This window comes from Mauremys mutica, chromosome 12 (genome assembly GCF_020497125.1).
Source record: "Mauremys mutica isolate MM-2020 ecotype Southern chromosome 12, ASM2049712v1, whole genome shotgun sequence".
NCBI classification, from domain to species: domain Eukaryota; kingdom Metazoa; phylum Chordata; order Testudines; family Geoemydidae; genus Mauremys; species Mauremys mutica.
This window is the reverse complement of record NC_059083.1, coordinates 26,018,366-26,044,692: the sequence shown is the minus strand read 5'-3', so window position 1 is coordinate 26,044,692 and position 26,327 is coordinate 26,018,366. Positions and strand designations below refer to the sequence as shown.

Genomic DNA, 26,327 nt, shown 5'->3' with positions numbered 1-26,327 from the left:
ATCCAGCCCCAGTGGAAGCTGTTTGTGAGTTGTTCAGGTAGGAGGCTACAGAGGCAGAACATTGTATGGGGCACCCAGGTTGCAGGGTAGGGGTGACACAGCCACTCAATAGTCTGGATTGTACCCTGGGTATGTCACAGTGACACCCTAAATTAAAGCTCACTGGCTAACCAGGTGAAAGAGATGCCAAAATCTAGTGAAAAATCAGAGGGGGTGGGGACAGGTGTTCCTGCCTGATGCTATGAATTCCCCTTCGAGAGCCCGAGGTACCATTTGACCCTCCCCTCCCCTGTGTTTTAAGCCAGAGCTGATTGGACTCCATGGAGAGCCCTTGTTTCAGTTCAGTGATTGCAAGAGCTGAAACCACTGATGAGTAGGTCTAGGGTGCAGGTCATAGACCTAGTGCAGGGACAGAGCTGCGGTGAACAACATGAAGATGCAGCAGCAGCAGCCATGACCTGCTGGAATCCCTTGGGTAGGTTGTGGAACCTCAGAACGCACCATTGCAGAAGTGGCAGTGGGGGGCCAGCAGCAGCCACGATAACAGCAGTAGAGCCGAGCGGTGGCAGAGGTAACAGCACCAGAAAAAACAGCAGAACCAGCAGCAGAGGCATCAGCCAGTGGTGGCAGAGACAGAAGCCGCAATGAGCCAGTTCCAGAGGCAGCAGTGGCAATAGAAGCATCGCTCGATGTCCCTCACCCTTTTTCAAGGATGCAAGGCTGTGAGCAGCCAGTGGCAGAGGTGCCGATCTTCTCTCTGGCTGGGGTGGGGGTGCTAAACCCCCTGCTCCACCCCAGGCCCTGCCCCCATTACACCCCCTTCCTCCAAACTCCTACCCCACCTCTTTCAACCCCTGCTCTGCCCCACATTCCACCTTCTTCCCCACGTCATTCACCCCCTTCCCCAAGTCCCTGGCCCTACCCCACCTTTTCCCCGCCTCCTCCCCCAAGCATGCTTCGTCCCCGCTCCTCCCCCTCCTTACCAGAAGCATCCTGAGTTCTGTGAAACACCTGTTTTGCAGTAGGCAGGAGGCACTTGGAGGGAGGGAGAAGAGATCGTCAGCGAGGCTGCCAGTGGGTGAGATGTGCTGTGGGGAGGGGGGAGCTCAGCTGTGGGTGGGTGCAGAGCACCTGCGAATTTTTACCCGTGGGTGCTCCAGGGCTGTCGGCACCTATGGCCAGTGGTGACAGTGAGGGCTGCAGCAGCAGCAAGCCAGTTGCAGTGGTGGAGGTAGCAGCGGATGCATTGCTTATTGCTCCCCCCCCCCATAACAAAACAGCAAACAACTGAATGGAAAAGGTTCTATGTGGAGAAAAATTGAACTTACTGATTTCTCCAAGATGTTTCCCTAAAGAAATTAAATAAAGCAAACAGATGTCAATACAAGTTATTTAAGAATATTTCCAGTTAATGGAGATTTAAAGGTGTTTTCGTGATATGAACACCTGGCCCCTAAATACCAAACATTTCATTCATGTTTTATTAACCATGTGGCCACACAAGAATTAAGTGTCCAACTGTAACTGACTATTTACAATTCTGGAAGGATTTACAATTCTGAAAGTTTTGAATTCCTTATGGAATTAGGGTCTGATTTTTCAAGGCATTTAGGGGCCTAACTCCCACTGATTTCAGTGAGAGATAGCTGACCACATACCTTTAAAAATCTGGCCATAAGAGTCCAATCCTGCTTCCTTGTATTGTCTCTCACACTCCCATTTGCTTTGCTTGGAGCTCTGGGGGTGCAGACTGGAATTTCTGGTCCTCAAATTATCAGCATTATTGTTTTAGCGACATGACTTGCGCATTCAGTGCTTAATCCTATACTCATTGAAGTCAATGGCAAAGATGTAACTGATGTTAGCGATGCAGCATCTGGGCTTTCATCTTTTTCTGGTTAAAAAAACTCCACCCAAAAAAAATCATAAACAAACAAAGAAATACCCTTATGAGGAGACAAATTTGTACAAAAATTTTCCTTGTTGGAGGAAAGAGCACGACATTTACAGATTTCTATATCCCGTTCCATCAAAAATAAACAGAAATAAATATAAATTCTTATTAGGAGCATTTTTGCCTTGGTTATACATTTGTCTGCATTTTGTGAAAGTTGCCCAGTGATTATACCATTCATGAGCCTTTGATGGGTTTCATTTTCTCAACACCAGGAGAAAAAGTTTTCCCTTCTCCATCTCTGACTTGCTGTTCCTCACCACTGTCAGAACTCAGGTTAAGGCTCAGAGCCCATGTCTATTTAGACCCCTCTTTTCTACTGTGTATATTTTTTAATATTATCTATTGGGGTGAAATTTGCCAGGCTGTGTCTCATTCCAATTTCTTTTTAACATTAAATGGAATCGCAGACAACTGCTCCCAAAATAAAAACGCAACAATCATTATGGGGACCGAATTCTGTACAAAATATTTACTTATCAGAGGAGGGAAAGAGACATTAACTAATTCCCACAGTTCATGGGGACTGGGGAGGGAAAAACCAATAGTAAAAGGTTCTATAGCCATATAAATAAGAAGAAAACAAAGAAAGAAGAAGTGGGACCGCTAAACACTGAGGATGGAGTGGAGGTTAAAGATAATCTAGGCATGGCCCAATATCTAAATAAATACTTTGCCTCGGTCTTTAATAAGGCTAATGAGGAGCTTAGGGATAATGGAAGGATGACAATTGGGAATGAGGATATGAAGGTAGATATTACCACATCCGAGGTAGAAGCCAAACTCGAACAGCTTAATGGGACTAAATCGGAGGGCCCAGATAATCTTCATCCAAGAATATTAAAGGAACTGGCACATGAAATTGCAAGCCCATTAGCAAGAATTTTTAATGAATCGGTAAACTCACAGGTTGTACTGTATGACTGGAGAATTGCTAACATAGTTCCTATTTTTAAGAAAGGAAAAAAAAGTGATCCGAGTAACTATAGGCCTGTTAGTTTGACATCTGTAGTATGTAAGGTCTTAGAAAAATTTCTGAAGGAGAGGGTAGTTAAGGACATTGAGGTCAATGGTAATTGGGACAAATTACAACATGGTTTCACAAAAGGTAGATCGTGCCAAACCAACCTGATCTCCTTCTTTGAGAAAGTAACAGATTTTTTAGACAAAGGAAATGCAGTGGATCTAATTTACCTCGATTTCAGTAAGGCATTTGACACGGTTCCACATGGGGAATTATTAGTTAAATTGGAAAAGATGGGGATAAATATGAAAACTGAAAGGTGGATAAGGAACTGGTTAAAGGGGAGACTACAACGGGTCATACTGAAAGGTGAACTGTCAGGCTGGAAGGAGGTTACTAGTGGAGTTCCTCAGGAATCAGTTTTGGGACCAAACTTATTTAACCTTTTTATTACTGACCCTGGCACAAAAAGCGGGAATGTGCTAATAAAGTTTGCGGATGATACAAAGCTGGGAGGTATTGCTAACACAGAGAAGGACCGGGATATCATACAGGAAGATCTGGATAACCTTGTAAACTGGAGTAATAGTAATAGAATGAAATTTAATAGTGAAAAGTGCAAGGTCATGCATTTAGGGATTAATAACAAGAATTTTAGTTATAAATTGGGGACGCATCAGTTGGAAGTAACAGAGGAGGAGAAGGACCTCGGAGTATTGGTTGATCACAGGATGACTATGAGCCGCCAATGTGATATGGCTGTTAAAAAAGCTAATGCGGTTTTAGGATGCATCAGGCGAGGTATTTCCAGCAAAGATAAGGAGGTGTTAGTACCGTTATATAAGGCACTGATGAGACCTCATCTGGAATACTGTGTGCAGTTCTGGTCTCCCATGTTTAAGAAGGATGAATTCAAACTGGAACAGGTTCAGAGATGGGCTACTAAGATGATCCGAGGAATGGAAAAGCTGTCTTATGTAAGGAGACTCAAAGCGCTTGGCTTGTTTAGCCTAACCAAAAGAAGGTTATGGGGGGATATGATTGCTCTTTATAAATATATCAGAGGGATTAATATTAGGGAGGGAGAGGAATTATTTAAGATTAGTAACAATGTGGACACAAGAACAAATGGATATAAACTGGACACTAGGAAGTTTAGACTTGAAATTAGACGAAGGTTTCTAAACATTACAGGAGTGAAGTTCTGGAACAGCCTTCCAAGGGGAGTAGTGGGGGCAAAAGACATATCTGGCTTTAAGACTAAGCTCGATAAATTTATGGAGGGCATGGTATGATGGGATAGCCTAATTTTGGCAATTAATTTGGCAATTGATCTTTGATTATCAGCAGGTAAGTATGCCCAGTGATCTGTGATGGGATGTTAGATGGGTTGGGATCTGAGTTACTGCAGAGAATTCTTTCCTGGGTGCTGGCTGGTGAGTCTTGCTCACATGCTCAGGGTTTAACTGATCGCCATATTTGGGGTCGGGAAGGAATTTTCCTCCACAGCAGATAGGCAAAAAACCTCCAGGGCCTCTGCCATCCTCTGCAGCATGGGGCACAGGTCACTTGCTGGAGGATTCTCTGCAGCTTGAGGTCTTCAAACCACAATTTGGGGACTTCAATAACTCAGACACAGGCTAGGGGTTTGTTATAGAAGTGGATGGGTGAGATTCTGTGGCCTGCATTGTGCAGGAGGTCAGACTAGATGATCATAATGGTCCCTTCTGACCTTAAAGTCTATGAGTCTAACTGCACAGCTGGGTGGGAAGTGGTGAGAAAAGAGTGAGGAGTGGAGAAGGTTTTGGCTCAATCTTCCCTCCACCCCTTCCCCAAATGCTCCAGTCAGCTTAACTGAGGCAGTTCTGGGGGAGAAATATTCTGGGCCTGTAAAGGGCTGGTGCAGATCACTGCCTCCTGGAGAAAATGGAAACCTTAGTAAAGTTTCCTTCTCTGTGCTGCTGAGGGGAGCACAGTGCAGGTCGGTGCTTCCCCTGCTTGGCCTAGTGTAAACTTTCATTCTTCCCTTTTTTCACTTATTAGAAGAAAATTTCTTGTTAATTTCATTAAATTTTCCCCTGTGACGTTTACCTTTTATTTTAAATAGATGAACAGTGAGGCCAATGAAACCAAACAAAACCAGGAGAATCACACTCAGAGCCACCATCCATGGATTCACCCTCGGGAAAAAGAAATCTGAAAAATAAACCCCACAGGATTTGCATTAGTTTGGAAGTAGGGACAACACTAATTTTTCCTCTATCGCACATAACTACGTAAATAGTCCCCAGCAGGACATATGTGAGATCAGAGTGAGAACATGACCCCCTCTATGCTACACAAAAGACCAAAACCGGATTGTAAAAATTACCCCAACCAACACAGCTTTAGCACTGATTCATCTGTGAATGAACAGGCCTGGCTTGATTCATGGTATTCAGAGCTTCATTGAGTTCAGGGGCAAATTCTCTGCTCACAAAACCGCATTGACTTCAGTGAAGTTATGGCGCAAACAATTTGGTCCTCACTGTTCAGCAACATTCAGAAATTGCAGGAGTAATTAGAGTATTTTGATGAGTCACTAATAATTTCCCCAATTATTTCAATGAATTATAATTGTAATTAATCCAAATATTAACTGGTGGAAATTGATTCATCTTCTTTTGCTGTTCCTGTGTTTACAGCATTTAAATCATCTAGCCAGGGTGGGCATTTCAAACATGTGTAAGCAGAGTCAGGATGAGCGCTACCCTGACATCTGGTGGTAAATTATGGGGAGTGCAGAAAGAAGTTTCATGTATTCGCATTGGTATTTCAATTATTTGCATAGGCACTCCCACTCCCATTAGCATAGCGCACAGCAGCCTGGGATGGCTATTTTCACCGCTGTGGGATCCCCAATTTCTTTGTTATTGGGGCAGGAGGAATGAAATGTTGTCACCCTGATTGAGTAAATGGGGAACTACAAAATTGTCTTGTGATGGGGGGTTTCATTGTCAGCTGGATAGCGCTTGCTAGATGGGGCACATGGGTTCCAAAACCCATTGAAAAGAGAGAGGCTGGGGACAGATGTCTGTATTTGGTGGTGCAGGCTCCTTGTGTGAGCCAGAAGCACCAGTTCCACCTATGCCTCTCTCCACTGTGAAATGTCAGAGTTAATTTTTTGATTCCCTTAAGAATCGAGATACCGGTTACTGAGCTGAACTCATGGGCACTGGGCTCCCCTACTATGAGCTGGAATCACTAAGAGCTGAAATAACTGAAGAGCTGGACTTGCTGAGCTGAGAGCACTGAGTACTGTGCTAATGAGTGGGGGAGCCTGAAGAATACCGTGGAGCAGAGCAGCTGGCAGAGCGGAGTGGAGCAGTTTGTGCAGCCACTGGGTGAGTGGAGCTGAGCAGCTTGCGAGGACGGCTAGAGTGGCTCACAGGACAGCTGGTGGACCAGAGCAGCTGGCAGGGCGGAGCAGCCCACAGAGCAAGCAGAGCTGAGCTGTTTGCGGAGACGACTAGTGGAAGCAGAACCCCACGAAGAGGCAGGGCAGTTGGCCCCGAAACCACGTAAGGTGCCCCTTTCTACCCAGGCTGGGGAGGGGGACCTCTGCAGAGAGACTCTTGAGCTCTGAGGCTGCACTGACCCGGGACAGAGACTTTTGAATTGTCGGACTTTTGGGACTGTGGGTGATTTGGGGGTTGCTGGACTCAAGGGCCCCGAGAGAAGGACATGGCCCAATTTGCTGGAGTGGGTCTTTGCTCACGGTTTGACCTATGAACACTAGCTGAGGTATTTTCCCAATTTAATGCTGCTTGTTTGTCATGTAATTAAACCTTTTCTGCTACACCAAGACTCTGTGCTTGCGAGAGGGGAAGTATTGCCTCTTCGAGGTGCCCAGTGCTGTGTGTAAGATTTTCCCAGGTCACTGGGTGGGGGCTCGAGCTGGTTTTGCATTATGTTGTGGGGAAGGGACCCCTATGTATTGAACCCGGCCCTTGCTGCTATCGTTTCGGCCCGGCAGAAGGGTTACACATGCCTAAGGCCTTCTGCACACAGGATTTGTGTACGGGTTTAGTGAAACTGGTGTAACACTCATCCAGTCGTCATTGTTACACTGATTCCACAGCTGACCATGTAACAGGACTGCCCCAATTTAACTAAACTGGTTGACAAAACTTTAAATTGTAAATCAACTGAATAGCGTCCTTTCTCCATTTAGTACAAATCAGTGAGGAACTGACTTAAGCTAAAAACATAGGACACTCTGAAACTGAAATAAGAGCATTCAAACAATTCATCAATAACTCAGTAGTGCAGCTTGTGTGTGTAAACAAAGGCAAAGTGAGCTATGAGCACAACTCCCATTTAATGTCAACGGAAACAAGCCCACATAATTTGGTGACATTTCACTTATTGAAAAGGTAGCAAACAAACCTTAGTGTAAAAATTGCTACACTCACAAAATCACTGTGGTGAAGTTAAGTTTTTAGGAACAAACTCTTTCAAGATCGGTGAATATTTCCTCTCAAAATCATACTCATTTTTAAATAAGAGTTTCAGGAGGATCAGAGTTAAGATTAAATTTACATGAAACCCAAAACTCTGAATATTCAAAATTAGGGCAAATTGCCTGAGTTGTGACCTGTTAAGGTACCAGTTTCTGAACTTCTTTGTTTTTATGTAGTTGTAAAATATGCACAACAGATGCTTCAGTTCTTTGTTTTGTTTTGTTTCTGCTGAAGGTGATTTAAGCGTGTGGGTTTAGCTGGTAACTGACCTGCTACATAAATTGTTGATTCCTTTTCTTGATTGAGAAAGGTGTTCCTGATCCAACAGGACAGGTTCTGGTTTGAATGTTCTTTTATAATAATAGAATTTTCTGTTTCAAACAGGCCACTATCCCCTAGGGATTTTGCTTCAGAGAGTGATGGTAATTCTTGCCCACGGAGATCTCTCCATAGCACCTTGGGCTCTGGGTACCACCCAGCCGATTGACAAACCACCCGGATCCCTCCATCCTGGTGACTCTCCACAGAGATGAGAGGATTGGAGCCCAAAGCTAAAAGAAAATTACATACATGTGTGATAAATCAACGGGGTAACTTAAAAGCTAAAAGGATGAGTGATAGATTGTGGATCCCTTTCTCCCACTAGAGATCAATACGCCTGGACACAGGAAAAGATGTGAACAAATATTTAAAATAATTTCACTGAATAAGTGAGTGATATTGTCCTCTCCACCCAAGAGCAATGGAGCACTGAACAAATTCGGAAAACTGGCCACTTCATTTAAATACCTTAGTGGGATATGCATTTTTCAGAAAGCCAGTTTATCCAATATAATAAAAACATTTTGTTTGTTCTCTTTTAAAATAAATAAATAAATAAATCGAACTGTCTCCATTGTTACTGTGTCAGAGCAACAGGGGACAAACGCTCGGCCTCATCCACTAGCAGTAAATACATAATGTCTCCCTCCCTCACCACCATCTTTATGTGGCCTTAGCCAATCAGAAAGCTACAACTGATTTTGATTGCACCCCAACTAACTACCTGTAGTGGCCACATCAGACGGCCCTATAAACCTGGCAGTCCCACCTTAGTCACGCCTCAGAATGACTGGAGAGAAATTGGAAGACCACAGGCTGCCAACACTTGAAAGGCTACAGCAGCACAGCTTCACTGCTGTGGTGCTTCAGTGGAGACACTGCTTACACCAACAGGGGACTTCTCCTGGTGTCATTGGTAATACACCGCTCTCAGAGGCAGTGGCTGGGTTGACAGAAGAATTCTTTTGTTGACCCAGTGCTGCCTGCATGGGGACTTAGGTCAGCTTAGTTTTGTCAGTCATGGGGTGTGCATTTTTCACAACCCTGACAGACATAGTTAAACTGACCTACTTTTCTAGTATAAACCAGGCCCATATTTGTCTAGACGTCTTTTCCCTCCTTTCTCTCCCTCCTTTTCAAGTCAGCCAAAAACATCTTTTGGGCAAGGAAATCTCTTGACCATTCTGAAAATGTCTTTAATTAAACGTTGGGAAAGTTTTCAGCATATTTTCCAAAATGTATGAATGTGGTCGTGTGCTGAAATCTAGTCACGCTGCGTTACTCTAAAATAATTCACAAGTTGCTAGTCACAGTTGTTGCAGTAGAAAAGAACAAAAGCTGCAGCCCAGACTAAGATAATACAGACAAGAGCAGCTGACCTGCTATCTTCAGTTCCAATGGGGCTTCTTCATAATAAGAGCCGTCTTGAACAAAACAATAGTATTGTCCTTCATCTGAGCGTCTGATATTAAGAATCTGCAAAGAAACATTCCCATCCGTGATGCCACCTTTCAAAAGCTCTGTCCTTCCACGATAGTCTGGCATCTGCTTTCCATACTGATCTTTTCCTTCATGATACTGGTGAACAACTGAAGTGAACTCAGATAGGAACCATCTCACCTCCATGTTCACAGCGCTCATCCTGGGGGACAGGTGACAGGGTAACACAATGGCCTCACCTACAATGGCAGTGACAGGGTAACCAGGACCCACCACTCTGAACTGGGCTGTGAAATACACCAAAACAAAAAGAGAATAAGCTCAGGGGGAAAACATGCTAGAAACAAAAAAGTCAGTAGGTTCAAACTTTCCAGAAATTCAGCCTGGGACAAACACCTAGTATGCAAATTTTCAACCTGAATATTTGAAATTTGGAAAAGTTACAAGCAACTGAAAAAGACATTTATAGTAGAAAGTGACAGGCCAGCTCAGGTATAGATGTCACTGATAACGCCCCTTATATTAATCTGATATGCCACAGAACCATTTCAATGCCCTGTGACCAGACAGGGTGACCTGAGTATATACACTGTATACCAGAGCTCTGTGATCTGTCCCGGTCTTCACTATATTTCTGATGTGATTCTCAGTGTTGGTTCTAATATGAGAAGGGTGAAAAGATTAAATCCTGACTCCACTGAAGTCAACAGAGATCACCTAAAATTTCACCCTAAGGGTTTTGGGACCCAGCTTCTTTGGAGACGACCACCTCTCACCTCGTATGATGACACAATTTTCTCTGAGAACAGCTGAGGTTCGAGTTTTCCTCCTTTGCCCCCCTCCACCTACTTTTAGTGAGACGGGGTCACTGCCAGGACATTTTCAGTACAGGGTCTTGAACTCTGGGACTCACTTGCCTTGGCCCCACTGACCCCAGATCACTTCAGCTTTAGGCCAGGTTGCCTTGGTGTTTGAGAAAGGACTGGGTCACAGAGGGTGCAAGCATGTGAAGTAGGATGCTCAGCATGACCCAAGGTGCGTAGAGCAGCCCACAGTGGAAATGCCAACATCAGGGAAGGCTGCAAAAAGGAGAGAAGATTCTCCCAAAACTGGTGGTTTACACTATAGTTAGATTCACCAGCCAGTCACAAACTGTGCTCCTGATCCCCCACACTGGTTATCAAGAAAAGAAATCACACAGCCCCCTTTAATGCATTCCAGTCCCTGGCTCCCAATCAGCGAATAGGTTCAGTACAGTGAGAAGTTACTTAAAACTCTATTCACTTTACAAAATGTTCTTTTAATTCCCCAAAGGACGAGACACATTACCAGATCAATACCAGTTTGAATCTTACCCCAAATACCATGCTGCTAGCCCATCCTTTAGTATCTAAATCTAAAGGTTTTATTAGAAAAGAAAAGGAACAAAAAAGAAGAGTTACTAAATGGTCAAAGCAGTCAGATACTTTCATATACACCTCTATCCCGATATAATGCTGTCCTCGGGAACCAAAAAATCTTACCACATTATAGGTGAAACCGTATTATATTGAACTTGCTTTGATCTGCTGGAGCGTGCAGCCCTGGCCCCCCAGAGCGCTGCTTTACCCCGTTATATCCAAATTCATGTTATATCGGGGTAGAGGTGTATATATACACACATATATACAGAGAGAGAGAGAGAGACTTCAGAATCCATATATCAGATTCTTAGTAGCACTGGTGAATGTGCTTGCTTGCAAAGTCCTCTGGAACACATCCAAAGCTTGGATGGGTCTATCAGTCCTTTGTTCAAAGCTTCAGTTTTTAGAGAAGTTACTCAAGAGGTGAGAAGCAGGATTGCAGACAAAATGGAGACAATGCAGCTGCCTTTTTATATCCTTTCCATGTGGCGTGGACATCCTTTGTCCCAAACACAAACTCACAGCACGTGGGCATGAAAAGGTACTTGGAGTCCCCTGTCCATAGGCATGTCCTCATAGGCACCGACTCCGTGGGTGATCCGGGAGTGAGGCACCCACTGGGAAAAATTAGTGGGTGCTCTGCACCCACTGGCAGCCAAACTCCCCATCCCACAACACCACCTCCTCTGCCTACCTCCCAGCACTTCCTGCTGCCAAACAGCTGTAGAAAGCTGGGAGGGAGGGGAGAGGAGTGGGAATGTAGCATGCTCAAGGGAGGAGGCAGGGAAGAGATGGGTCCAGGGTGGGGATTCGGTGAAGGAGTCAGAGTGGGGGAGGGAGGGAGCGGGGTTGGGGTGGGGACTTTGGGGAAGGGGTTGGAATGGGGGAGGACTGGAGTCGGGACAGGGGCAGAGGAGGGGGGTCAAGCACCCACTGGCACCAGTAGAAGTCGGCACCTATGCACGTCCCTACATGTTCTGAAGAACAACAAGGAGTCCAGTGGCACCTTAAAGACTGAGACTTATTTTGGGCATAAGCTTTTCCCAAATAAATCTGTTAGTCTTTAAGGTGCAACCGGACTCCTGCTTGTTTTTGTGGATACAGACCAACACGGCTACCCCCAGATACTAATCTACATGTCCTGCTGAATCATAGCCCCGGGCTTCTCTCAATGGTTCATTCTACAGCAGGCCGGATAGCACTGATGCCTGTCTGTCTGGGGGTATCACCCAAATGCACAGCACAAGTTGGAGGCACAAATATACTGCACATATTTATATCTCACCATACAAAGATGACACAGACCTATAAACAAGCTTATCATATTTAGCAAATCAAGCCTTTTCCACTGATACCTTACATAGAATCATAGACCTGTAGGGTGACCACACAGCAACTGTGAAAAAATGGGACGGGGTGGGGGGGCAATAGGTGCGCATATAAGAAAAAGTCCCAAAAACTGGGACTGTCCCTATAAAAATGGAACATCTGGTCACTCTATAGAACTGGAAGGGACCTCGAGAGGTCATCAAGTCCAGCCCCCTGCACTCATGGCAGGACCAAGCACCATCTAGACCATCCCTGACAGGTATTTGTCTAACCGGCTCTTAAAAACCTCCAATGATGGAGATTCCACACCCTCCCTAGGCAATTTATTCCAGTGCTTAACCACTGTGACAGTTAGGAAGTTTTTCCTAATGTTCAACCTAAACCTCCCTTGCTGCAGTTTAAGCCCATTGCTTCTTGTCCTATCCTCAGAGGTTAAGGAGAACAAGTTTTCTCCCTCCTCGTAACAACCTTTTAGGTATTTGAAAACGGTTATGTCCCCTCTCAGTCTTCTCTCTTCCAGACTAAACAAACCCAGTTCTTTCAATCTTCCCTCATATGAAATGTTTTCCAGACCCCTAATCATCCTTGTTGCTCTTCTCTGGACTCTCTCCAATTTGTCCATATCTTTTCTGAAATGTGGCACCCAGAACTGGGCACAAGACTCCAGTTGAGGCCTAATCAGCGCAGGGTAGAGCGGCATAATTACTTCTCGTGGCATATCTTGTATAAGATTCATTGTGATTTTGTAATATTGGTATCAATGCTATTATAAATGGTCACCCATATTCCACACAGCCTCACACTCAGATACTATGATGATATAAGTACCTAGATAGATAGAGAAACTGAGTTGCCTCATATGCAGCAGGTGGAGAATTACTCCTCCAGAAGGGTTGAGGAGGAAGTGGAGACTTATTTACTGATATTGAGCCAATCTGAAATTTGTTGTAGGGGTGGGTTTGGGGGTTGTTTTTTTGTTTGTTTGGTTGGTTTGGGTTTGGGTTTTTTTCAGTTTTGTTCAAAGGAGTGGAATAGGCATGATTTATAAATCACTACAGTGAAACAAATCCTACAAGCAGCAGCAGGAACAGTGGGATTCCTACCTGATTCCAGCTTGTGAATGTGATAAGTAATGAAGAAAATGATCAAATTAGGCAGAGAGGCGCTCACTGTGGAGCTAGGACAGAATGAAAGAAGCTTCATCTTCACTGTAACTTGATCTGGACACCAGGATAGAGAAGAGAAAAATACTTTACTAAAACATATTTTGCATTCAAATCTGATGTGTTAGAAAAAGGAACTATTATCTGTAGTTAGTGAATTGAATGGATTGTTTCTGGTCACCGTGTCCTTCAAGATTTTAGAGCTGGTAGATCTCATCCTCTCACACCTTGTTTTTAATGACAATTTCAGAGTGGAAAACAAACTTTCCTGATTTTTCAACTTCCAACTGGTTTCTCAACTTTGAATGGACAAGTCATTGAATTGAGCTAGTTGGGTACATTGAAATGAATAAAATATTTTCTCTGTAGCTGCAGAACAGGCTATTGCTGTCAAAAGCTGGGTGAGCCCTTCAACAAATTCTGCTTCCAGGTGCTTAGCCAGTGACTGCCACCACTTCATTGATCTGATTTTCTTGAAAACTTTTGAAGCAAACATATACTGCTTGAATGTTATATGTCTTAGCATCAGTTGTCATAATTTTAATCTGAAATATAAACCAGTATTTAATTTAATTTTTAAAAATCCAAGTGAAAGAAAAGCCTCTGATTTAATTTTTTAAATCATTTTTTAAAGATCAATTTTCATCCATTTCCTTCAGACCCTTATTGCCAAAGAACTACAGCACTTTTATGAATTAAATTAATAGGTGTGATACACTGGTTTGTGTAGATTGGATGAATTATTGCAGAAAACTGCAATTTGTTCATGCCTTTCAAAAACAGAGCAGCAGCACTGCCAAACTCAGTATTCAAAAGTCAGTGTAACCCCCACCCTAATGTGTTAGGTGAGTGGTATTGTATGGTCTTGTGTTGTCTGCAGTGGCACTTGAACAGTTTTTACAGTGGGGGTGATTAAAGCCAGTGAAAGTACCCCCCAAATTTTTACCTCATGCCCCCTTTATGCCTGTTCACGCCCTCCCCTCAGAGCTGGGGCTGGGAGCAGGGCTGTATCTGCAGAAGGGTGGGGCACAGACAGGGGTAAAGGGACTGAGGCTGGGGCCACAGCTAGTGGCAGGCAGGAGTGGATCCGCACATGCAGGGCCAGGATTGGAGCCCCACATAAAATCTGGGGACACTGCACACACACACCCCACACACACACCTCTACTTCCTGCACCTATGATTGTCTGGTCTTGTAGCTTTGATTAGCTGTAAAACTGCATAATTGCTTAATTATGAGAACATATACAAGCTGTACATTTTTGTGGAGTGGTTCTTTTTTGTGCTGTGGTTCTTTTTTGTGCTTTAGAATATTTGTTGCTTTATGAAAATCGATAAACAAATCCCCCCACACACATTTAAAAAAATAATCACAAATTGGGTCAAAAAAGTTATGTTATTGACTTTAAAAATCAGTATTTTAAATATAAACCAGTAGGGATATTAAAGAAGGTTCACATTAAACATGGTGTGATAAACTCAGGACAGACAGTTGCAAGGGGGGGGTAGGAGTCAGTCCCAGAGGGTTAAAAGGCCCTCCTCCTTATCAACTGGGAGACAACTACAGGTCAATCAGGCTCAGCTGAGAAAGGGTTACCAAGGTAGCAAATTAGAATCAGCTGAGGGGGAGCTACCTGAAGGTAATTAGGACCAGGTGATTCCAACTTGGGGCTGCCTGAGACCTTTTTTTTTTTAAACCCCTTCCTGGGAGGAAGGAGAGGGGAAGCAGAGAGAGAGAAGGAGCCTGACTGCCAGGAGTGTTGGAGCAGCAAGCCTCCCCAGGAGGAGCCGCAGTACGCTCTCCCACAAGGCAGGGGAAAAAAATTACTTTAAATAAGGCTGGTGGGAAGACAGGGAACAGACTTCCCCTGAGTCCCAAGGGGGACTGCAATTGCCCAAGCCTGTCTCCCCAGGGCTAAAAACAGCAGAGGCTGGGGAGACTGAGAAGGTACTTTGCCACAATGGTTTATATAAGAAATGATTTATTAAACATGGGTTATATGAGAAATGATTTATACATTTGTGAGGATTTATTGTTAGAAATAGCTGTGCGTGTAAACCCTGCTCAAGGAGATACTTTGTACAAAGACTTGTTAGACGTCAATTAACTCTAAGTGCCTGTTTTCTAAATGAAACTTTGTAACCGCTACTTTGCTTTGTAAATGGCTGCTGTAAGCTGTTAACTGGTTAATTGACTCAGCACCTTGTTAACGCAATGCGTGAGCTGTCAATTGACTCTGTAAGCTGCTAATTGGCCAACTGACTTTGTTAACTCAGCGTGCAAGCCGTCAATTAACCCTATGCCTCAGGCAAAACTATGTAACTACATTGTAACCACTGCGGTAAGCCAAAACAGTGGCTATGAGCTTGGCTACACTTACAAATTTGCAGCGCTGCGGGTGTGAAAACACACCCTCTCCAGCGCTGCAAATTGCGGTGCTGCAAAGCGCCAGTGTGGTCAAAGCCCCAGTGCTGGGAGCGCGGCTCCCAGCGCTGTCCGTTATTCTCCACAGGGAGGTGGAGTACGGGCAGCGCTGGGAGAACTCTCTCCCAGCGCTGGCGCTTTGACTACACTTAGCGCTTCAAAGTGCTGCCATGGCAGCACTTTGAAGCGCTAAGTGTAGCCACAGCCTATTATAGTATACAAATAGAGACCCCCACCTCTGTTAATTCATTTTTATCCCATTTTATGTTTCTTGATTGTTAAAAGACAAGGAGTCTCACACCCCAAAAAGATAAAGAAGACAGTAAAATAAATATAGTTAACATAAAAAGTATATGTGAATGAGTGTCTAGTTTAAATGCTGAATGAATGGTTAGGGAGTTACCAAGCCTGAAAAATTCAGTGTCGACGGAAGGTGTCAAGTGGAATCAACCAGATGACCCCTGGAGGGCAAAATGGAATCCACCCCACCACCTCAAAGGAAACAAAGGACAGAATGGAATCAGCTATCTGCTGATTGATCTAGCAACAGCAGCATGAAGAACTAACATAGGGAAAAATCCCTATAAAACTGGACTCTGGAGAATGAGGATTTTGAGTCAATGGTTCCGCTGCCAGCCTCCAGGAGCATCAGGTGCACCTGACCCAGACTCGGCTCCACTCTTGTGTTCAAGATACCTGGCCAGTATTCTGTCACAAGCAACCTTAGGCTGGTAACTATAATATCTACACAGAACTTGTATGAATGATTGTGTGAATGGATATTTTATTTTATATATATATATATATATATATATATAAAATCCAGGGCTGCCCAGAGGGGGGGGCAAGAGGGGCAATTTGCCCCAGGCCCTGAGCCCCACAGGGGCCCCCACCAGAGTTTTTCAGGGCCCCTGGAGTAGGGTCCTTCACTCGCTCCAGGGGGGCCGGAAAACTCTTGCGGGGCCGGGCGCAAGAGTTTCTTCTGCTCCCGGTCTTCGCCGGCGGTGGGGTCCTTCCGCTCCCGGGTGGAAGGACCCCCCGCTGGCGAATTACCGCCAAAGACAGAGCGGGACCCGCTGAAGTTCAGCTCGGTCTTCGGCGGTAATTCGGTGGCGGGGGGCCCTTCCGTTCCGGGACCTGCCGCCAAAGTGCCCCGCAGACCTGCGGTGGGGGCCCCCCTGCCGCAGAATTAACACCGAAGACCGGGCTGCACTTTGGCGGCGGGTCCCGCTTCGGCGGTAATTAGGTGGCAGCGGGGGGGGGGGCCACCACGGGTCTTCGGAGCACTTTGGCAGCGGGTCCCGGAACGGAAGGGCCCCCTGCCATCGAAGACCCCGGGCCCCCGGAATCCTCTGGGCGGCCCTGAAGTAATCATAGGAATAAGTAGCCAAACAATGTTGTTTGCTGTTATCTTCTATTTTATTATGGTATTTACAATAAATGTGACAAATGTCTTTTCCCCTTTAATAAGATCCTGCTAGTTTTTATTGGTATAACACACCGCTACCTTGCTATAACACCACCCAATATAACGCAGATTTGGATATAACGCGGAAAAGCAGTGCTCCGGCGGGGCGGGACTGCACACTCCAGTGGATCAGAGCAAGTTCAATATAACACAGTTTCACCTAGAAAGCGGTAAGTTTTTGGCTCCCAAGGACAGCTTTATATCAAGGTAGGGATGTACATTTTGAGTTCCTATTTTTTTTGCCGTTTGGTTTCTCAGCCTTGAGGGCACACTCAATTTTATACTTTCCCCTGCAACTATAAAGGCTAGAAATTTTTTTTTTACTTTAAATGAAATCAAGTACTCTCACATAAACTCAAAACTAGAACATTAGGGCTTTCAGGAAATTACCGAATGTTGTGAGACAAAATAAAAATCACAAATAACTCAGAGCTGACAATACTGAATCTGGTCAAAAATACGTAAACAAAAATGATATTTCAATAGAATATGGCGTTTAGAATTTTTTTAAAACAGATTTTTCCTATTTTAGTGTTTCTAATTTCTCCACAAAATGAAGAAACCCTCATCAAATGGAATAAAAACATTTTATTCACCCATCCCTTATCCTGTCTCAAAGGAGAAAAGAGAGGAAAAAATGAAAACTGAAAAAAGGAAAACTAAAATCTAATATTCTGTGCAATAATATGTGCTTATTTTTAATCACAATCTTTTAAACAGAACAAAAATAATTTCCCAACACTACTGCTGTTTTCAAATAGCTGCACTCCTATAGGTTTCTTCATGAAATTGCCCCTTGAATGGCTCTTCACACACTAGGAGATAATCTGTTATACAATCAGGGGCAGCTCTAGGAATTGCGCCGCCCCAAGCAGGGCGGCACACTGCGGGGGGTGCTCTGGCAGTCACTGGTCCCGCGGCTCTGGTGGACCTCCTGCAGACGTGCCTACGGAGGGTTTGCTGGTCCCGCGGCTCCGAGGTCCGCCGGAGCTGCATGCCGCCCTCCCGTGGCACGCTGCCCCAAGCGCGTACTTGGCGTGCTGGGGTCTGTATACAGGGCAGGCTCCAATGTATAAATTTCCCTTTTTCTGTATGGCCTGAAGTCCCCACTCAGTGACACTCTTGAACACAGGATCAATATTAGGCACATGCTTAATTCCCACTATGTTCAGAAAGAGAAAAGGAGGCAGGTTTCTATTTCAATTGATTCTGAGCATAATTTTATTTTTTACAAAAACAAAAGGATTCACCCCGCCCTCCAGTCAAGAGGCAGAAAACTGCAATGTCAGCAGAGAGAGAGAAAACCAGACTGATGGCAGCTGGGTTTGGTGCAGTAAATTTCCGGATTCAAAATGTAGAAAGCTACAAATCTCCCCCACGAACAGTATTGAGCCCACTGTTATTGAGTAAAATTCAGCAAAACAAAGAAATGACAAATCAACCCAACCCCCCCAACCCATCCAACCCTACCCCCCCCCCCGAACTCCCCACCCATGCACCCCTCCCCCCGCCCCCTGACAGCCCCTCCGGGACTCCCCTTACCATGCCCAGGAATGACACTGCTCCTGTAGCAATGTGCTACTTACGGCGTGCTGAGCATCCTGAGCAGTTCATCTGAGCATGCTCGGTACATCTGCTGAAGCCACTGCCCTTATACCCGTAGGATTCTGCTGACTGCTTTGGATGGGGGTTAAAAAGTGGCAAAGGGGGTGAATCGGAGCAGGGGGGTGGCCAGGGTCTGAGCAGGGGTCGGAAATTGACTGGTCAGGGGGGTCAGGCAGCTGGAAGCAGGGTTAGGAGAGGGGCTAAAGGGTAAAATCAGGAAGGGGGGGGAAAGAGGCGGGGTTAAGCCCAAGGGTGGGGGGCGCTGGCAGAGGGTGGCAGAGGGCAAAACCCGGCAGGGGCAGAGGGGGCAGCAGTTACCCCAGTGGCACTGGGACACCAGTGCTGGCAAAATAGTTTGTTGGTGGGGCCAGAGGCTTTTTTATTTGAGCAAAGTGGCTTTTTGTATGTTCACACAAACTGAGCATGCTCAGTAACAGCTGCTGAAGCCGCTGCCGTTCACCCTGCCAGTATTAGCTGTAGGATTCTGCTGACTGCTATTCACAGGGATTCAAAGGGGGTGAATCGGAGCTGGGGGGTGCCCAGGGTCTGAGCAGGGGTCGGAAATTGGCTGGTCTGGGGCGGGGGGCAAGCAGCGGGAGGCAGGGTTAGGGGAGGGGCGAAAGGGTAAAATCAGGGTGGGGGGGTGGAGGGGGCGTTAAGTTCAGGGTGAGGCACTGGCAGAGGGTGACCAAGGGCAAAACCCAGCACAGTCAGGGGCAGAGGGGGTAACGGTGACAGACCCCAGTGTTTGCAAAGGGGGGGCAGAGGGGCTTTTTTATGTCCCCTCTGACAGACAGGACCTCTCAGCATCAGCTTCCCGGGGCTGGGTTCTTAAAGGCACAGGCACATCATTGCAGCTCCTCTTTGTCTGATCTAACCAACTGAGGCTATGGCTACACTACAGAGTTCAAAGCGCTGTGCTCCTGGTAATCCACCTCGACGAGGGGATTAGCTCTGAGCACTGGGAGAGGAGCCTGTCCACACTAGCGCTTTAAAGTGCTCAAACTTGCTGCACTCGGTGTGTGAAGAAGTGAGGTTTTTACCCACAAAAGCTTATGCCCAAATAAATCTTAGTCTTTAATTTGAATGCAAAACATGTTTTAGTAAAGTATTTTTCTCTTCTCTATCCTGTTGTCCAGATCAAGTTACAGTGAAGATGAAGCTTCTTTCATTCTGTCCTAGCTCCGCAGTGAGCGCCTCTCTGCCTAATTTGGTCATTTTCTTCATTACTTATCACATTCACAAGCTGGAATCAGGTAGGAATCCCACTGGTCCTGCTGCTCCTTGTAGGATTTGTTTCATGGTGGTGGTTTATAAATCATGCCTATTCCACTCCTTTGAACAAAACTGGAAAAAAAAGAGACCAAAACCAAAAAAAAAAAACCAAACCAAAATACACCCAAACCCACCCTACAACAAATTTCAGATTGGCAGTTTTCACAGAGTGTGTGGGGAGAGATGAGGCCCGGCATCCCCGGCTTCCTGCGATTCACCATTACTGAGCCCTGGTCTACACTAAGGTCGGGGGTCGAACTAGGGTACGCGAATTCAGCTACATGAATAACGTAGCTGAATTCGAACTACCCTAGTTCGACTTACTTACCCGTCCAGACGCCGCGGAAGCGAACTCCGTGGCTCCAAGGTCGACTCCGGCAACTCCTCCTGCCGCGGTGGAGTACCGGAGTTCGAACTAGCGCTTCCGGGGTTCGAACTATCGCGTCTAGATCAGACGCGATAGTTCGAACTCCGAGCAGTCGAACTCGCCGCGTCGACCCAGCAGGTAAGTGTAAACGTGGCCTTAGTCACCCAGACAGTGAAACAGAAGGTTTATTTAGATGACAGGAACCTGTCCCAAAACAGGTCTTGCCGGTACAGACAACAGGACCCCCTTTAGTTAGGTCCCTCTGGGGCCCCCAGGGAGGCCACAGCCCTGTTGGGGCACCTTTCTCCATTTCCCAGCCAGCTCCAAACTGAAACTTCCTCCAGCCTCTCACTCTGCCTCCCCCTGGCTCCTCTCCCAGCCTTTGACCTTTTTCCAGTGTCCCAGGCAGAGGTGTTACCTGGCCTCCAACCCCCGTCCTGGGTTCTCAAGTTACATGCTCAGGTATCCTGCCTTCCCCAATGCAGGCAGCCCCAGCAAAACTGCCCTGCAACCTTCCCAGGTCAGTACTCCCCACTCAGCATTCACATAACACATCAAGAACATTCCCACTTCATCACAGCTCAGTATCAGTAAATAAGGCTCCACTTCCTCCGCAACCCTTCCGGAGGAGTAATTCTCCACCTGCTGCATATGAGGCAACTCAGTTTCTCTATCTAGGTACTTATATCATCGTATCTGAGTGTGAGGCTGTATGGAATATGGGTGACCATTGATACCAATATTACAAAATCACAATAAATCTTATACAAGATATGCCACGAGAAGTAATTATGCCGCTCTACCCTGTGCTGATTAGGACTCAACTGGAGTCTTGTGCCCAGTTCTGGATGCCACATTTCAGAAAAGATATGGACAAATTGGAGAGAATCCAGAGAAGAGCAACAAGGATGATTAGGGGTCTGGAAAATGTTTCTTATGAGGGAAGATTGAAAGAACTGGGTTTGTTTAGTCTGGAAAAGAGAAGACTGAGAGGGGACACGGTAACAGTTTTCAAATACCTAAAAGGTTGTTATAAAGAGGAGGGAGAAAAATTGTTCTCCTTAACCTCTTATGTGTGGAAGCAGGGAAAGAATTAATAAGGATTTGAAGGGGATCTTAATACATGTCAGTCAGTTAGCAAGAGTTAGCCCAGCTGTAACCCTAATGACGTGAGACTTCCAGAAGCAAGGATAGTGTGAGACATAGGGAAAGAACTGTGTACAAAGTTATTACGACCTTGTAACTGATAACCAAATATGCAGGCTTGCTTTTCTTAGGAGTGAGACAAACAAGATAGCAGAATGGCTTATGTATAAACAAAATGTAGTTGTTGCTCTCTATTGTCTGTATTATTACTAGTTATTGTCTGTAACAATAGTATAAAGGCTTGCTGTAATTGTTTACCAGTTGAGAGACCTGTCCAGGACTGGGGCGACCCTGTGTCCTATGGAACTCTCTCCCTCCATTGTAATTACTGGAGAAATAATAAAGTATTTGATTTTGCTGCACCCAAACGAAAAAGTGAGAACTGAGTTTTTCTCCGACATATGATACGACAAGAAGCAATGGGCTTAAATTGCAGCAAGAGAGGTTTAGGTTGGACATTAGGAAAAACTTCCTAGCTGTCAGGGTGGATAAGCACTGGAATAAATTGCTTAGGGAGGTTGTGGAATCTCCATTTTTGGAGATTTTTAAGAGCTAGTTAGGCCAACACCTAGGTCAGGGATGGTCTAGATGGTGCTGGGGTGGCCATGAGTGCAGGGGGCTGGACTTGATGACCTCTCAAGGTCCCTTCCAGGTCTATGATTCTATGTAAGGTATCAGTGGAAAAGGCTTGATTTGCTAAATATGATAAGCTTGTTTATAGTCTGTGTCATCTTTGTATGGTGAGGTATAAATATGTGCAGCATATTGATGTCTCAAACTTGTGCTGTGCATTTGAGTGACACCCCCAGACAGACCGGCATCAGCATTATCCAACCTGCTGTAGAATGAGCCATTGAGAGAAGCCCGGGGGCTATGAGTCAGCAGGGCATGTTGTGACAAAGTTCCTCCTGTACTTTGGTGGGTCCTGCGCTTATTGGCAGATTTGCTCACCTCAGCCTGGACCAACTCCTCCTGTGTCTGATCAGGAGTTGGGAGATTTGGGGGAACCCAGGTCCACCCTCAACTCCGGGTTCCAGCCCAGGGCCCTGTGGATTTCAGCTGTCTATAGTGCCTCTTGTAACAGCTGCATGACAGCTACAACTCCCTGGGTTACTTCCCCATGGCCTCCTCCAAACACCTTCTTTATCCTCACCACAGGACCTTCCTCCTGGTGTCTGATAACACTTGTACTCCTTAGTCCTCCAGCAGCACATCCACATCCTCATCCTCATCCTCATCCCTCTCCCTCCCAGCTTCTTGTGCCTCTTGCTCCCAGCTCCTCACACACTTCCTCTCCTCTGGCTCCTCCTCACCTGACTGGAGTGAGTTCCTTTTTTTTAAACCTAGGTGCCCTGATTAGCCTGCCTTGATTGGCTGCAGGTGTTCTAATCAGCCTGTCTGCCTTAATTGGTTCTAGCAGGTCCCTGATTACTCTAGTACAGCCTCTGCTCTGGTCACTCAGGGAACAGAAACCTCTTTCTCCAGTGGCCAGAAGATCCCCCTTTGACTCCTCTGCTGTAGAGGGTAGGAGGGAGAGGGTTGCTGCTGTTCCTGCTGGGCCCTCGCTGCTGCTACTGTTTCTGCTCTAGCTGCTCCCCTGGCTGGGCTGGACACCACCACCCACCCCCTTTCTCTGCTACCTGCTTGCTGGCTGGCTAGTAAATTTCTCCCCCCGCCCCCACTCTGTCAGCTGCTGCTGTTACTCCACCTATGGCCCCTTGGTGGGGGGCTGCTGGCCTGCTCCCCGGAGGAGGGGAGTGAGGGACCCCAGCTCCAGCCCTTGTTGCTGGGGACGCCACCACCGCCATCTTCTGAGCAGGGTCCCTCCTGCCTGGCCACCAGACCACCACCTGGAGCTGCTGTGTTTGCTACTGGGGAGCTGCAGGAGCCCCAAGGAGGAGGAGAAGGAGAGGACACCTGCTGATGAAGGACCTCATAGAGACTCTGAAGATCACTGTGGAGGGGGCACTTAAGGACTGATATTTTTCGGACTGTGCTCTTGTGGTGGGGGTTTGGACTGTGTCTGTTGGGACACCGGGGGTGTGGTGTGGAGCCTGCCGCCAGTTCATCCGTGTCCCCCTTCGCCCCCACCACCATTGTTGCCCCCTCCACCACCCTCACTGGCTGTATTCCATCTACCTCGACCTTCTGCCTCTGGGACTGAGCTGTTTGCCTTTCTCACCACACCCTCCTCCACCATTTGGGCCTGCAGCAGCCACCCATTGACTTTTTGCACAAGTGCCCGTGGGCGCACCCCCACCCCCAACCCCTTGGCCTGGCCCCCTCTCCTTTACCACATTTGTCTGCCCCACCCATTTCCCTCTGTGGCCCTGATTGTCCTGCCCCAGCCCTGCAGCCAGTCCCGTGGTCCCTCTGCCCCGTTCCTAGCTCGACCTTCCCCCCGACCCTGTGATCCCCCAGCCCTGATTGGCCCCTCCCCTCATGCGCCCATGCCCCTCTCATGCACTTGTGCCCTTCCCCCATTTGAGTTTGCCCTTGTTCACTGCACCCCCCTATGCTGTTAGGCCCCCCAATTCCCTAGTGCAACTAGAGGAGCCGGAATTCCCCTATGAGTCGGTGACCTGACACCCTCCCGCCCCTGGGTCCTTGATAGCTCCCCACGCCCCTTTAGCCTTCCCTTTCTGGCACCCTCCTCCCCTGCCTGCAGCCTAGCGGGGAGGGGTGGTTGCCTCCTCTCCTTCCCCTCCCTTTGCTGTCTGTCCCCCTCCCCGCTCTTGTTATGGACCGGTGCTACCTTTGCCGAGTGATGGGGCACGTCCAGAGGGACTGCCCCTTGGCCCAGCACAGAGGAGCGTCCGGGACCCCTGAGCCCCAGCAAGGCGTCGGCCCTGTCACCACCAGTGCCCTTGGCTGCCCGGCACCTGAAGCTGCCCCTCTTCCTTCTCGGTCCACCGCTGTGGAGGAGGGTGCGGCGGAGATAACGCCGGGCATGGGAGAGGGCCCGCCCCAGGGAGACTCCTCCCTCATTCATGCTGCCCCTCCATTGCCTCCCTGAGTCCCTGAGCCATCGCCCTTGCCCCCCGACCCGACCCCTGTTAGCCAGCCCCCAGATGATGCCATGGAGGGCTGGTCCTTAGTGCAGGGAAATCGGGGCAAGTGGAAGGCTCGGGCCCCGTTACATCCTCCGGATTTGGAGACCCCCCGGAAGAGCAGGAAGGGGGGCACCAATGACGAGCCTTCCGCTTTGCCCCCTGACGACACCCGTTTTGTGGTACAGACTGGGGACATTGTGGCAGCACCGGACGGTGACGCTGCCCCTCCTCCGGGGTCCCTTCCCGAGGAAGCCCCCGAGGGAGCCCTTCTCGCCCCCTTGCCATCCGAAGCCCCTGCGAGCGCCGAGGTGGGCGTCGCTTTGGGTGTTGGTGGGGAGGGCCCCGGGGTGGCGGACGGCGCTCTCCCTTCCATTTACGAGGAGATCGAGGCCCTGGGTCTGACCCCGGTCACGCAGGGGGAGGACGACTCTCTGCCGGCGGGCCTCGATCTGAGCGACCTCACTTCGGTCCCCCTGTCTGCCGGCGAGGATCCCCCCCCCCCCAGCCCTCCTCATGGCACCGATCACCTTTGCCACTTTAAACACCCGGGGCTGTAGGTTGGGTCTCCGCAGGAGCCAAGTGCTCTCCTTCCTTCAGGATGGGGGGTACTCAGTGGTTTTCCTGCAGGAGACCCATACGGATCCGGCTGCTGAAGCTAGCTGGTGGCTGGAGTGGGGGGATGGGGTCTACTTCAGCCACCTCTCTGTTCGCACGGCTGGAGTGGTGACCCTGTTCTTCCCCGACCTACGGCCCGAGGTTGGCCGACGGGACTTCCTGCGACTGTGGGGCCTATTTCCGCTCCTCCATCCGTTCACGCATCCGGGCAGAGTTCCTCTGGGCGGCGTCCACTGGCTCCCTTGACGCCTTCGAGGAGCAGTGGGCGCTGTCCGGGGTTCTCTGCTCAGTATCTTCATCGGGTTCTCTTCGTTTAGCCCTATGACCTCACTCCCGATCCTGTTTTTTTCATTGGTTGTCCCACGTAATTATTTGGTGTCACGGACCTGTGGATCCTCCCCTTAGGCTGGGCCCGACCACTTCCTTGATACCAATAGGACCAGACTCCTGTACCCCACTAGCCTGGGTCTGTCACAATGTAGACAAGTATCAGGGGGTAGCCATGTTAGTCTGTATCCACAAAAACAAGGAGGAGTCCAGTTGCACCTTAAAGACTAACAGATTTATTTTGGAAAAGCTCATGTCCAAAATAAATCTTAGTCTTTATGGTGCCACTGGACTCCTTGTTGTTCTTCAGGACATGTAGGGACATGCATAGGTGCCAACTTCTACTGGTGCCAGTGGGTGCTTGACTCCCCCCCTGCCCTGCCCCATCCCTCCCCCATTCCAACCCCTTCCCCAGAGTCCCCACCCGAACCCCACTCCCTCCCTCTCCCATTCCAACTCCTTCCGCAAATCCCCGCCCCAGACCCGCCTCTTCCCTGTCTCCTCCCCTGAACATGCCACGTTCCCACTCCTCCCTCCCAGCGCTTGCTACAGGCAGAGGAGGAGGTGTTGTGGGGCGGGAAGTTTGGCTGCCAGCGGGTGCAAATTTTTCTCTGAGGGTGCTCCAGCCCCGGATCACCCACGCAGTCAGCGCCTATGAGGACATGCCGATGGACGGGGACTCCAAGTACCTTTCATGCCCATGTGCTGTGAGTTTGTGTTTGGGACAAAGGATGTACACGCCACATGGCAAAGGATATAAAAAGACAGTTGCATCTTCTCCATTTTGTCTGCAGTCCTGCTTCTCACCTCCGGAGTAACTTCCATACAAACGGAAGCTTTCAACAAAGGATTGATAGACCCATCCAAGATTTGGATGTGTTCCAGAAGGACTTTTCAAGCTAGCAAATTCACCAGTGCTGCTAAGAACCTGATATACGGATTCTGAAGTGTCTCTCTCTCTTTGTGTATA

The 26,327-nt window shown here is 47.6% G+C and overlaps 1 protein-coding gene across 1 annotated transcript in view; it reads right to left on the bottom strand.

Annotated features, from left to right (window-relative positions):
- LOC123346647 (butyrophilin subfamily 3 member A2-like) overlaps positions 1 to 13,131 on the bottom strand; it is a 122,869-nt gene extending 109,738 nt beyond the window's left edge. Inside the window, exons 1-5 of the mRNA XM_044984123.1 lie at positions 13,017 to 13,131; positions 9,121 to 9,468; positions 7,690 to 7,971; positions 5,010 to 5,114; positions 1,329 to 1,349 (exon numbers count right to left, since the gene is read on the bottom strand). Coding sequence (XP_044840058.1) covers positions 1,329 to 1,349; positions 5,010 to 5,114; positions 7,690 to 7,971; positions 9,121 to 9,468; positions 13,017 to 13,116 — 856 coding nt within the window. The 5' untranslated portion in view covers positions 13,117 to 13,131. The remainder of the gene's footprint in view (positions 1 to 1,328; positions 1,350 to 5,009; positions 5,115 to 7,689; positions 7,972 to 9,120; positions 9,469 to 13,016) is intronic.
- Positions 13,132 to 26,327: the final 13,196 nt, after the last annotated feature.